Below are 13,779 nucleotides of genomic sequence, written 5' to 3' on the forward strand. Positions count from 1 at the left end.
TAAGATATACGACAATGGAAGAAAAGAGAGCCATGAAGGTGAAAATTATAGTGACGAAGTTCGTGAGCACCGACGCCGCACAGTTCAAATCCGTCGTGCAGAGTCTCACCGGGAAGGATTCGGTGATCGATATGATGCCGGACGGCTTCGACGGCATAGAGAATAATGTTGGATTGAGCCAGGACGATGACATCAGAAGAAGAAGAAGAAGAAGAAGAAGAAGAAGAAGGAAGCAGCCTTTAATGAGAAATTTAATGCAGGAAGGGGTGGTAATGGAGTTGGTGCCATCCGTGGAGGAGTTGTTTGAGTTGGTAAAGGAATAGGATTTGGGTTGTTAAATGTTTGATGGAATTAGATGCATGGCGATAGAGAAAGAGGAAATTTTAGAGGCATTATTATTGCTGCCCAACATGCATCCGCGGAGTCTTTCTGCGTGACAATTGAGAAAATACACTGTATTTTTACGATTTTCATCTAATATTGTCCGTGTTTACACTTCGACCTTCGAAATTTTTCTGAGAATAAAGTCTGAAAATGGGGTTCAAAGTGTAAATAGTACTGATTACAGATTCGTGAAAAAATAATGCAGGGTGTAAAGTGTGTATATATATATATATATATATATATATATATATATATATATATATTCTTCTTATTTATCTTTCATAATTTTTAGTGCGAATTCTAACTTTATGTGGCATATTTGAGATTGCTTCACATGGAGTCCCTGCCAAATGCCAATTATGCAACTCTGCGCTACTCACTAACCTAGTCAGGCCACCACTTTGAGCACACACTGCACAACGTGAATCATTATATTAATTGCTAGTAAGAGTAATTTATCTTACTTACTCCTAGCTAACATTATAGGGGACTTTGAGAGAATCCTTCAATTACTCAACCGAAAAATGTAAAAAGGTTGGTGATGTGCAATCATATGAATGGAAAGCACTTCTTGTGAAAGATATATGTCATCCAAATAGGAGTTTAGAACAGACAGCCAAATGATGGCATTAAAAAGAATTATCAATTCTCTTACTGATAAGACTAGTACTTTTTATCAGCACCACCAGCAGTAACACCACTACTTGCAACATCAATGATCTCTCTCTCTCTCTCTCTCTCTCTCTCTCTCTCTCTCTCACTCACATTAGACATCCACTTCTCCAATGGCTTGCACTGACCACCTGGCCCAATGTTTTTGAAATGCTTGGTATATGTTTTATATACATGTAAACAGATCTGCACCGGCCATCTCTTTTTCTATCTTCTCTGACAGCACAGCTAAGAGGAAAATGGTGTGTTGGTGAAGGAAAATTGCAACCATAGCTAAGAGGAACCAAGGCAGGGGGGGTGGGGGGGGGGGGGGGTCCAAATAAGAATATAGCGAGGGTAAGGCAGGAAAGGATAGCACTAAGGACAAATGGTAAACAAGAAAATGTAGGAGAAAACTAGTTTCATGGCACTTAAATCGAACTCTTTTCATGCTCTTGTTGCAATAAATTATTAAATGTCTGGACTGGTTTGGTGCTTGAAGTGGATGAGGGGTTTCAAGGATGCATCATTGTAACATTGGCTTCACCCGACTAGAATACATAGCGCCTCACAGAATACTCCAACGTTTGATGGCTAGGGCAGATCATCTCCTTCACCCTTGTGCCATTCTTGTAGATTTTGAATGTTGGTACTGTCCTCACGTTCTCTGCCTTTGCAACAGCAGGACTCTCATTCACATCTACCTGAGTGCAGCCATAGGATGAAATCAAGAGAAGCAAAAAGGGTACGAGAATACAGGTGTTAAAGAATGATTTTGGCACCTTGAGAAAATTCACAGATGGGTATCGGGTACACAATGCATCCACAAATGGGGTGATTTGGTTGCAATGCTGATTCACTGGGGCCATGAAATGGACAACAGAAACTCCTGAAGACATGACATTTAGATTATCATTTGCAACAAATGAAGTTAAACGGATGTTATTAATGATCAAAACACCGTGAAACTAGATATCTCTCATAGCTGCAGAAAATAAAAAGAATGTGATAATGTCTGCAGTATTTCAGGCGAAGCTTTATTAAAGTGTGAAATGATGCATGTCAAGTAATGATTACTTAAGTAACAGAGAGAAATTAAGTGTACCTAAATTTGAAAAAGTAGAGCATGATTTGTTGAAGGCCAAGATGCAAGAATTACTTGAACGACGTAGCAAAGTGCATAGGATAAAGTACTAGATGACTATGGAAAGCAATGGATTGAGACTCACCAGGCAAATTTATAGCCATTTCGAATTGTTCAACGCCTGTAATTTCTTCAACTTCTCCTCCAAATTTCAGATTAGAGACCTCCTCACCACGGCATGTCTTAAGTGCCACTCGTGCATGGAACAGAGCCTCAGCCACCTCAGTGTCACCTGGAAGCTCCTTTCCCAAAGCCTCGTAATCTCTCACAGCTTCAGCCCATCTTTCAATCTAATCATAAGAAATTCAATTAAGTTGTTTAAACAACTCAAAGTTCATATATATTACATGAAATGTAGAAAGAACAAACAAGTGAAGGAAATAGTCCACCTTGCCATTTGAGGCAGCACGTCTGAGAAGTGCCTTAGTGTAGTTGGGTTGAATCCGGAGAGCATTATTACAATCCTCAATAGACTTCTCCCACTGTCCAAGCTTGTACCTGCAAGCTGCTCTATTGCAATACAGGACAGGGTTCAAGGGATCATGCTTAAGCCCTTCCCCATAAGCTAAGCAAGCTTCTGCAAATTTTCCAGAAGTGAAGAGCTCATTCCCCAGGGATCGAGCTCTGACTACTGCTTCCACCTTGTTCAGCATTGCTGTTATTTCTGCATTTCTTGGATCAATTTGCCTAGCTTTCTCAATTGATGCAACTGCATTGTCAAATCTGCAGAATATCCACAACAAGTTCTCACTAACTAAAGAAGTAATACCAACATCTAATGCAACTGCATTGTCAAATCTGCAGAATTATCCACAAGTTCTCACTAAATAAAGAAGTAATACAAATATCTAACCACAACTTGAAGTTCTTAAATCACCTTCCCAATGCCATTTCAACTTGAGCACGAACGAAGTGGAGGTAAGAATTGGAGAAAAAACCAAAAAACTTTGTAGCTGAGCAGGACCAAGATGAACAATCAAGTTTGGATGCAGATGATATAGCCAAATCGACATCATCAAGCTGATGGAGCCGGAGAAGAGCTTCTGCTCTTGAAGCAATTATCTGCAAATTGAGAATTCAAACCATTTGATTTTTTTTTCCCCAACTAATTACACGTAGCTAACACCATTGATTGAACAGATAAATTTGAGTCAGGATCTTCACCAAGGGAGATGAATCTGCACCGGATGCAACAGCAGCATCACTTTCCCTTAATACACTCTTCCAGTCTCCAATATTGCGGGCATCTGCACATCTGTCCAAGTGCTTCTCCACAGCTTGTAGCTTCTGCAACTCTGCAAGGTCTGGCTGCGAACTACCCAGAAAGAGATGCCTCCGAGCATGCTCAACCTGTCCTAACCTGCACTTGAATACCCCAACTAGCAAATTACATGGAAGAAAGATTTCAGATAGTATCTGTAGATTTGATTATTACATAATGATCTCAAAAAGATAATTTTCTAGAAATCTAGTGGGATGATCCACGAGATTGAAACCAGGAAGTAGCTCAGGGAAATCTACAGGTTCAACGAACACCACAAGAAGTGGATGCAATGAAGTACAATAATGGAAACAGCAGAAGAACAAAGCAGCCACTAAAAAAAGGAACTTTAGTTCCATTAGGACTGGATAGGAAACCAGAGTAAAAGAAAAGAGGTCTACTTGTGCTATATTTCATTTTTTTCAACAAATGAAATGCTGGTAAATGGAGAATCTATTCCAAAATTTTCTCGCACCTATCTGACAGTGAAAAGGACTAATCAGACAGAATTCTCAACCACAAGCATTAACTTGCTATCATCACTAAAGATCAATCAAAGAACCACAGCAGACAACAAAAGGTAAAACCAAATAAAGCAAAAGTTCCCCAACAAAGAAAAAGTTCAGATCCAATCACAATCTAAGAATAATATGATCCTTTCGACAATGGTAGAATCTCAATGTCCCATGGTTCAATAAGTTTAATAGAATAAGACTAACAATTACCTCATATGCAAGGATGCAAGCCTCTGGTGCGCCCGCCCATACGCTGGATCCAAGCGAACAGCCTCCCGGCACTCCTTAACCGCCTCCCCCAACCTCCCCAGTCCTGTAAGCGCCGCGGCCCGATTACTCCGGTACGGAGCATTATCTGGGCACAGGGCGATCGCCCTATCATAAAGCCTTAGAGCCTCTGCAAACTGCCCCCTTTTGTACTGTTCATTCCCTACCCTCTTCACCTCCTCTGGATCCATGCTCGCCATTGCTCTCCTCACCGCCGACTCCCCCACATTCCCCATGACCACCTCTCCCCCAGGCTTCGCCCCTCCATTTCCGCCCTTTATTATGCTCCCATGGCCGTAATTCCCCGTCCCGGAGCCAAGAACGTCGCTCCTCGCGGAGCTCCGATACATCATGCCCGTCTTCGTGATCCTTCCCGACGGGCAGATGTTCCCGGTCGGAAGAATGTTGGTCACAGGAGAACTAGCTGTACTACTACTACCACTACTGCCGATGCCAATGCCCGCGCTGGAGTAGATAAGTGGGCTGGAGCCGGTGCGGCGATGCCCGGGCTTTGAATTTTTGGAATCAGTGGCGATAGGACTGGTATCATTGGGTACCAAAAAGATCTCGCCAGAGAGGCTACGCTTTCCGGCAATGCCAACCTCCGGCTTCTCGACACCGGAGGAGCCAGAGCTGCTGCTAGTGGTGTTGGTGTTGGTTACTGTGGCGGAACTGGGTCGGGTCATGAGAGGGGAGACAGGGGAGCTTAGATTGAGGAAATCCTTCGAGTCGGGCTTGTCGGTCTCAAAGCTAAGGGCAGTATTGAACCGGTCGGATAGGTACCCACCTCCGGGAATAAATTTCTGGGTGCTGTCGCTCATGTCGCCTGGGTGAGACACTTGGTCGAACACCTCGCGGTTTCAGCTCGGATCTCTTCCAAACAATAGTAAAACGCTGTTAGGCTACCTGCGACCGGCGCGCGCAAACTGGCAACTTTGGAGATGGGTAGGAGGAGAAAGAAGACATGAAGAGTAAAGAGGGATCAGGGAAGATGGGTATCTCGTGATAGGAAAGGAGGAAGCAAGGTATGAATGTGGCAGATTTGGATATTGGAGTAGGAGGAGGAGGAGAAGAGAGGAGAGGAGAGCGGAGGAGGGAGAGAGGAGAGAGCCAACTTAAAGGAGGAGCCTTTTTTTTGCTTTTCTTCTCTGTGGGGTCCTCTCTCTTCGCTCTCACTTCTTCCCCTCCCTCTCTCTCTCTCTCTCTCTCTCTCTCTCTCTCTTCTCTTCTATGTGAGCTGCTGCTTCACGGGAAAACGCCGTGCTCTTTGTTTCTCTCTCTTCTATTAACCCTTCTCGCTCCCAGTGAGTCGTGGAGGAAGAACATGCGCACGTCAATGTCCTCTCACCTCCGGTCATCTTAAGCATATTCTCACTTTTTCCTAATTTTCCTCCTCCTTTTTTCTCTGTGTGTATGGGTGAGCAGGTTTGCGAAATTATGAGATATATCTATTATTGATCTATTCAATCATACACACAATAATTAGCTTTGACTCGTAAGAGCACGGATACGAATTGGGTACCTTGTATTCTAATCTAAACTAATGTATTCAAGGGATTTATTTATCTTTTTCAACTTGACACCCTATATATACTATGTGTTTATTATGTCAGTTCATTCGTAGACACTGATAGAAAATAATAATATACGGGGCAAATAAATTTAGGTTTCGCGTAGATGTAATTCCATCCAAAACTCGTACGGAGATAGCGTGTTTTGGGAAAATTTCGCATCTCACGCAACGCAAGCCAAAAGAAACTCCAAGATTTGGCTCCCCTGGAAAGACCAAAATAGCCTGCTTAATTATCAAGAAATACTAATCAAGAAAAAGGATTTTTCCTACTTTGCATCGCCAAGCCTAAGAAAAATACATAGTTTGGCTTATTGCAACGCGTTCACCTAAATGTCCCTTTCGTGAGGTAGTCAAGGAAGACTACTGTTAATGGTTTTAATCATGCCATGGCTAATGGCTTCCTGCTTATTCCTTCTTGGGGACCATCTAGTAGTTAATAGTGTATTGGAGGAACACTCTTTGAGACAAAATCACAACTGAATTATAACTTCATTTTGGATGTAAATAAGCCTAGTAGACTTCGGAGTTTGTACATCATCCTCTATTGAATGCCAAGCTTTTTGTTTCTTCTTATTTCTTTGTGGAACTAAACATTTCATGTGGTCCAATAAGCCAAGGCCAACAACAGTACATTCTAAAATGTTAGTTAGAACCACCAACTACTTGATATAAAATCAATGACAATTAACTTCGCAACTTTGATATATATATATAACATCAATATGGAGGGTGAAATCTAAGTCTATTTATTCTACAAGTTGACATTTTTATTGTCAATAATAATAAAAGCATAACATAATCTATGCACATTGCGTTAAAATTATTTTAATAATCATTTATGAGTTAATATAATATTAGAGTATACTAAATCTAAAATTACGTATAACTTAAGTATAAAACCTTGACTTTGCTCTCGGACTAGATAAGAAATTATGGAGAAGAGTGAGTGTGATGAGGGTAAAATTTGGAGGCGTGAAAATGAGAAATTTATTTATAATTCCACATAGGCATTAATGGGAGAAGTGAAGGGTATTTTGGTCAATGGAATGTCCCTCACGACAAGGGCAGTTGGCCATGTGGGGTGTTGTGCCGTGCCAGCTGGCCCATTCAGGGAACCCAAAGGGCTCCAGCTAAGCAGCCAAGTACATGACGGCGCCCCCTTTGTGCTCTCGATCCCATCCCATTCCTATATACACACACACACTATCACGCGCGGTCATCTCACCGCACTGTACCCGATCCCAAGCCACCTGGAGAACCAAACCGGATTAAAAGGTCCATCAATCAAATATTAGCTTCCAAAATTCGTATCAATTTTATTATATATCTTATAAAAATAATATATCTACTGTATACCCTGTTACGTTACGTCCTGCTGCCATGGCTGCAGGCGATCCGCTTCTACTGGGAATCATTTATTAATCTCAGAGCACTTAACACTAGACTTAGAGATAACAAAGAGGATCATCATTGTCCTAACCTTTCCAATTCCCATCATCACATGAGATGTGATTAGCTTTTAGTTTATACAAAGAGATTCCATAAGTCCATGGACCATTCTACCCTCGTGTTTAGGATTTCTTAATAGAAGGTATTTATTGCTCATTATGATCACAATGCAAGCATAAAGCAAGTATATTATATATATATATATATATATATATACATTTATATCTCCAGTGACAAAATTAACCCCAAATTGCATACGTTAAAGTGGAATATACCTCCGGATATCTCCTCCTTTTTCCCCCAAAATAGTGCACACTAAGGAGAAAGGATTAAACAAATGGATCAGCTTGTATTAATCTAATCCACTATCAATCTAGCTTGGACTTTTTGATCAAAATGAGTCTCCATTTCACTGTTTATTTCACGAAAGTATTGAATTAATGTTAATCTATTTCAGATAAACTAGCTAATATAGGTTCACTTTGATTAATAAATTTAATCAAAGACTCTCTCTCTCTAGCTTACATAAAGTTGAATGTAGTGTTTAGATATTTTAACACTGTGCTCATACCTAACATCTAACTTATTCTTGAAATATATATATATATATATATATATATATATTCCCCATTCTAGAAAATTAAGAAGCACGATACGATGCAACAGTAGGTGAGTTGCATCATCTTGCATCATCCTCTGCTCGGTTTCTGCGCACTTCTGACATTAGCAAGTTGTTCTTAGAAGATCATCTCGCCCCCCTCCTCTCGTCTTGTGAGTGCCCAGCATCATTGCTCGTTAAACAATTCCCTCGTTGGATTAAGAGGTCATCGTTGGGGGACCTTTTTGGAAAAGGACTAAAAGTGGAGGTGGCAAAATGCACATAATTTCGCGCTATCTGGAATAATTGTCTTAGCTGGAATGGCTTGTACTGTGAGTAGAGAGCTTTGCTGGATTAGCTGGAGGCTAAGTGGACCCTAAGACAGACACATTAGCTATTCCAGGTGTTCGAAATAATGAGACACCAGAATAGTTGTTCCATTTCTCTGCAGAAGTTAATTAATAATATTATTATTATTAATCCTTCTCTATTAAGTGTCCAAGTATAGGTGAGAGGTGGAGAAAGGGTTATTAAGGGAAGAATTCGTCCATGTGCGTGGGTCGCAATGAGGAGAGGAGATGATACGTGAGCTGGCTACCTGAGCACGTGCTTCACATGGGGTGTTGTATTTCGTAGCAAAATAAACTACGCTGTAAATATAAATAAATAAATAAGTATTGTCTTCTTGGGCTGGATAACTTTGTTTAAAGTTTAAGAGGCCTTCTGCTAAAGTGGGCACGAAGCCCGATAGCGGCCCAGATTGAGGATATTGGGTCGGGTTTTGACTTTTGACCCAGATTGAGGATATTTAGATGTTAATTTTCTTTCTAAAAGAATTTTATTAGAAACAAACAAAATTGTTGGTTTGCACAAAAAGAAATCTTCGTTTTACTCTAGCATTTTGAGGCTCCTAGCGTTCTTTATTGTAATGAAGTAATTTAGAAAAGGAAAAATAAATAAATAAATAAATAGAAAGAGTTATACATGGCTGCATTAAATGTCCTTTACCTATGACTGGACATATTGATTTTAATAATATTATAAAATTCTTTTTTTTTCTCTCTAATTTCTGAATGTGAGCTTAGACATTTATTCCCTAATCTACCCACTAATTACTCGTCAGGCCAGGCTAGAATATTCTAACTCATTAACGTCTACTAGCTCAAACTTATTAAATATTTTTATTATACTTCATTGAAAAGTACCTATATATATTAGTCCCTAGTAAACCAAACTTTTAATATTGGGCTAACTAACCATAGAAAGCAAGCAACCATAACAAGACATGTTGTCGATAGGCATAATAGATCAAGCTTAGACTAGGTCAAGCTAAACCGGGATTTGGTGAGACTTAGCCTCATTAATTTGGAGTAGTTTTAAGCCAACCAGTTGATCACCTTTATTTTCCCACCGACTAAAGAAAACAACCAATTGGACATATAAGTATTCTATATTACTTAATTTTTTTTCTCTTTTTCTCTTAAAATAATATGTAGTAATTATATGATACATTTGAAACTATTATTATTATATTTTATAGTTATTACTCTTATAGTTCATAGTTATTTATTACTCTCCTAATTTGCAGTTATCAATGTTGTAGTTTGTATTTATCAAACATAATTTACAGTTATTAATTTTCTAGTTCATAGTTATTGAATGTAATTTATTAAACATAGTTCACAACTTATCAAACATAATTCACAATTATTTTACGTCTATTACATAAATATGTTTGAGAGCAAATATTTATTAGTTTTCAGTTTTTTCAAAACCAAAAAACAATAGAATAATATAAATTTATAGAAAAAAAAAATCAGAAATAAAAGAAAGACAGTCACAATTATTTTTTTTTTATTCACTGCTCAATGAATTTGGTGCCTTCAGCTTGATATAAAGCGGGCATGTCGTCTAAAATTTAAAATAGAGTATATATTTTTTTGGTGCAAATAACCCAAAAAAAAAAACTTAAATTCCTTAAAAAACCACAAAAAATATGACAATTATTTCGTCGATTTTATAACTTAGAACTCATCAACCTTATTTCCAATAGGTTAATTTTTTATTTTCAATGTTTTACGAGGATATAAGTATCATTTCGTACTAGTTTTCACACCATTTACCGTTTAAGGACTGTGTTACATGGCAGTGGAGAAGCAATGTGGGGACAATTACCTCCTCCTCTTCCTCCTCCACAATCGTCCAATTTTAACATCTAAACCCTAGAAATTACTCCATCGCCATGCCTACATCCCCCAAGCTCTTCCACTCTCGCCCCATCTCCTCCTCCTCCTTACTCTCTCGTTTCCGTCGCCTCTCTTCATCGCCCTCCTTTTCTATCGCCTGCTTCCTCTTCGGCCTATCCGGATTCCTCTTCGGCTCCATATCTATCTCGAGGCCATTCATCTCCCCTCGCCGCTGCCCCAACTCCGATCCCATCTCCGTCACCGTTGCCTGGGATCGCGCCGGCGCCGGCGCCGGCGATGTAGCAACCGCCGAGCACCCCGGCTTGATCGGCGGTGGATCGAGGGGTCGGCATAGGGCGATGGCCTTCGTTGGGATCCAAACGGGTTTCGGATCCACAGGGAGGCGAAGATCTCTTAGGGAGACTTGGTTGCCTTCCGATCGCCAAGGGCTTGCTCGGTTAGTAAGATCTACGCTCCTGAGGTGTGGGGAAGTGAAAGGAACAAAAAGATTTCGATTTTGGTATCAAATTTTTGTAAATTTCGTATCGGGGTGATCGAATTTGCAGGTTGGAAGAGGCGACTGGATTGGCTTTTAGATTTGTAATTGGGAAGACCAAGGATAAATCCAAGATGGCGGCTTTGAGAAGTGAGGTAGAAGAATACGATGACTTTATGCTTCTAGATATCGAGGAAGAATACAGCAAGCTCCCATATAAGACGTAAGACGATGACTATGCTTCATTTGGTGATGATTTATGTGGATGCTCTTCTAATCTCTTGTTGTAGGTTAGCTTTCTTTAAAGCAGCATATGCTTTGTTTGATTCAGAGTTCTATGTTAAAGCTGATGATGACATTTATTTGAGACCAGGTAACTTATCTATAAAATCTTAGCCTAAGATCCTTGATTTTTAAGAATCTTCGTGTGCTGACATTGGATTTTCCGACAATGTTTTCTCAGACCGGCTGTCATTACTTTTGGCTGAAGAGCGTTCCCACCCACAGACCTACATTGGATGCATGAAGAAGGGTCCAGTATTTACTGACCCAAAACTTAAGTGGTTAGTATTCTTCTTTTCCATGTTTAATAAATTGACTGATACCTTCATTCTTGATGCGATTTAAGAAAGAACAAAATCTGCAACTAGATAAGTATGCATTACAGAACAGAAAGTTGCAATTTAAGAATGATAATAGCTCTTGATCCCAAGTTTATCATCTTAAGATTTTGGAACTGAGATGAGCTTAGCTCACTTGAGCTTGATAATTCTTAGACTTGGAGAAACCAAGACTAGGATGCTTATTTTTTTAAGGGATAATTTTATTTTCACCCATGAACTATTATTATTTTTTACAATGACCCCATAATTTTTTATTTTTTTGTTGTATATAGTGATCCTTTGAACTATTTTTTTATACGCAATGACCTCCTAATGGAAGGTGTTAAATAAAGTATTTCTGATAGTTTAAAATGTTATTATATACTAAAAAAAAGTTCAGGAGTCATTCTTAAAAATGATAATAGTTCAGAGGTGAAAAAGAAATTATCCCTTTTAAATCAGGAGTTTGTCATGTTGCATAAATAACCTGGTGCTTCAAGTTGTGCAGTGTAAATTGTAAAATATAGGTAAATGAATACAAGTGATGCCAGAATTAACAGTTCTAGTGGATAAATGTTACATGAAACAATCATAAAACTGTGACCTTAAATTTCTCTGCGCATTGACAACAAAGAAATTCCAAGTGAAAACTAGTACTTAGATGAGTGATATTAGTTACAGATTTGAAAAGGCTTTGATAGGGAAAATTGCTCGTCTATGTCAAATGATTTAGGGGGAGAATATTTTACTTTTCCTTTGGTAGAGGTCATCACTTGCATAACACCAATAGATAGCTTGGACTAGGATTTTATAATGGTTATGCTTAGGCCTGGTGGGTGCAATTAATAATTATCATACAGTCATGCATATGACTTGTTGTCATAATATTCTACTTATGATTTCACGAATTAGTAGACCTCTAAAATACAATGTTAAGTACTTATCCAAATAAGCAATTCTTCAAATAGGTGGTGTAACAATATTCTATATATTATGCTGTTAAATTATTTCTTTCTTTCTTAGCCTGGATGGGGTGTGCAAGGGTGCAGTTCTTCTGAAAAAGGCACTCTTCATAAAGGTTAATGCTTTCCAGTTTGTTGTGTCTATGACACTCTTAAGTACTATTATAACTATTCTGGTAGCTGTATGGTGGGTCTGATTTGCATTGATTATGTCATATCTTTGTTCCAGTAATATGCTAATCAGCAGATTTAGAGTTTAGTTGGTCGCCTGATTTCATCTTTGCAATATGCAGGTATGAGCCCTTATCATATTTACTAGGGAAGGAATACTTTCTTCATGCATATGGCCCTATATATGCACTGTCAGCAGATGTCGTTGCAAGCTTGGTTGCATTGAGAAACAACAGGCAAGCAACTCAATTTATCTTCCTGATTAGTCTTGTGTTCCTGGGCATATGCATAAATTGCTTGTAAGTTGCTTTGCCTGAAAAGGAAGGACCAAGAAAGCTAATGCATGCAGTATTATGCTAGGATAATTGACAGATATCAGCTTGGTCTCTACTTTCTATCTCATGATTTTAGTATTTGATTATGTGATATATATCTTTGTGCTTGCAGTTTCCGTATGTTCAGCAATGAGGATGTTACAATAGGAGCTTGGATGCTTGCAATGAATGTCAATCATGAGAACAATCATGCGCTTTGTGCACCTGAATGCACGGCATCATCAATTGCAGTCTGGGATATACCTAAATGCTCAGGTTTGTCTCCCAATTGTTATTCTCAGTTCTGTTGTGATCTTGATTTATATGAAACTATTCCTTTTTGGATTGTATGTATATCTGTAAAATATGGACCCCTTTTTAATTTTGTTATTTGTTGGATCACTAGAACATTATTGAAATACCTATTATCAACCGACAGTTAGGATGTGTTGCAAGAATATGAAATCATTTATTATTTCAAATTCATGGACATGAAAGTCTATGGAGCAGAAGCTGTAATCTTTGAAGAGCATGTGATACAACAGTTTAAGATTGTGGATTTCAGCTGAGGGACTTAAATGAAAAAAAAAATGATGTCCACGGATTAGCCCTCTCAAATACATTTCTGAGATACCATCAATTTTCTTCAAGTAGTTCAATCATTTAAGGAGCTGTTTCAAATTATTTGTTTATTCTCACTCTATTTAAATCTTCTATCCAGGGCTTTGTAATCCAGAGGTAAAGATGTTGGAACTCCACAAGAAAGAAATTTGTTCAGGTGCTTCTGCTAGATGATTTCTTTTGCTGGATGTGCACACACAGAAAGAAGGACAAATTGCCTCTTCTAATGGAAACATAGACTACACTCACTTCTTCAGCAGCTCTTGAGGATGATTTGAGGCAATTTGCACGCACACAGGCTCATTAAGCTTCATTGCAATGTGCTCATTTTTTGCACCATTTTTTTTGAAAGCTTAACAATCGTACTTACACCATTGGAGTACATGAATGTAATTTAGATCTCATTGTGGTGAGGTTATTGTTTACCTAGATTTAAACCATTACCAACAGGCAAAAAGGTGTACAATCACTCAGCACACCTAGCACATATCTTTGTTAGGATCCTGAAGGTTCTGAGACTTATAATTACTTACAAAAATTGTTATTGTAGACAAACATGGTTCTTGAAACAAAGGCACCAGTAAA

The 13,779-nt window shown here is 38.8% G+C and overlaps 2 protein-coding genes across 3 annotated transcripts; one reads left to right on the forward strand and one right to left on the reverse strand.

The window, feature by feature from the left end:
- Nucleotides 1-938: 938 nt before the first annotated feature.
- Nucleotides 939-5,498, reverse strand: LOC140768711 (inactive TPR repeat-containing thioredoxin TTL3-like). Its single transcript, XM_073109088.1, has 7 exons — nt 4,166-5,498; nt 3,344-3,539; nt 3,057-3,241; nt 2,569-2,902; nt 2,265-2,469; nt 1,818-1,924; nt 939-1,739 (listed from the first exon to the last, which is right to left on the reverse strand). The coding sequence occupies exons 1-7, from the start codon at nt 5,041-5,043 to the stop codon at nt 1,587-1,589; spliced, it is 2,058 nt and encodes a 685-aa protein (XP_072965189.1). The 5' UTR covers nt 5,044-5,498; the 3' UTR covers nt 939-1,586.
- Nucleotides 5,499-9,973: 4,475 nt separating this feature from the next.
- Nucleotides 9,974-13,651, forward strand: LOC140768222 (probable beta-1,3-galactosyltransferase 14). Of its 2 annotated transcripts, none has more exons than XM_073108407.1 (7): nt 9,974-10,509; nt 10,595-10,747; nt 10,815-10,897; nt 10,988-11,087; nt 12,382-12,495; nt 12,707-12,849; nt 13,295-13,651. In XM_073108407.1, exons 1-7 carry the CDS (start codon nt 10,085-10,087, stop codon nt 13,366-13,368), a joined length of 1,092 nt encoding a protein of 363 aa, XP_072964508.1. In that variant the 5' UTR covers nt 9,974-10,084; the 3' UTR covers nt 13,369-13,651. The 2 variants fall into 2 exon arrangements, with proteins under 2 accessions (XP_072964508.1, XP_072964509.1); XM_073108408.1 differs by having other exon boundaries at nt 9,974-10,485.
- Nucleotides 13,652-13,779: the final 128 nt, after the last annotated feature.

This window comes from Typha angustifolia, chromosome 10 (genome assembly GCF_048772165.1).
Source record: "Typha angustifolia cultivar Huaian chromosome 10, ASM4877216v1, whole genome shotgun sequence".
Classification (NCBI taxonomy): Eukaryota; Viridiplantae; Streptophyta; class Magnoliopsida; order Poales; family Typhaceae; genus Typha; species Typha angustifolia.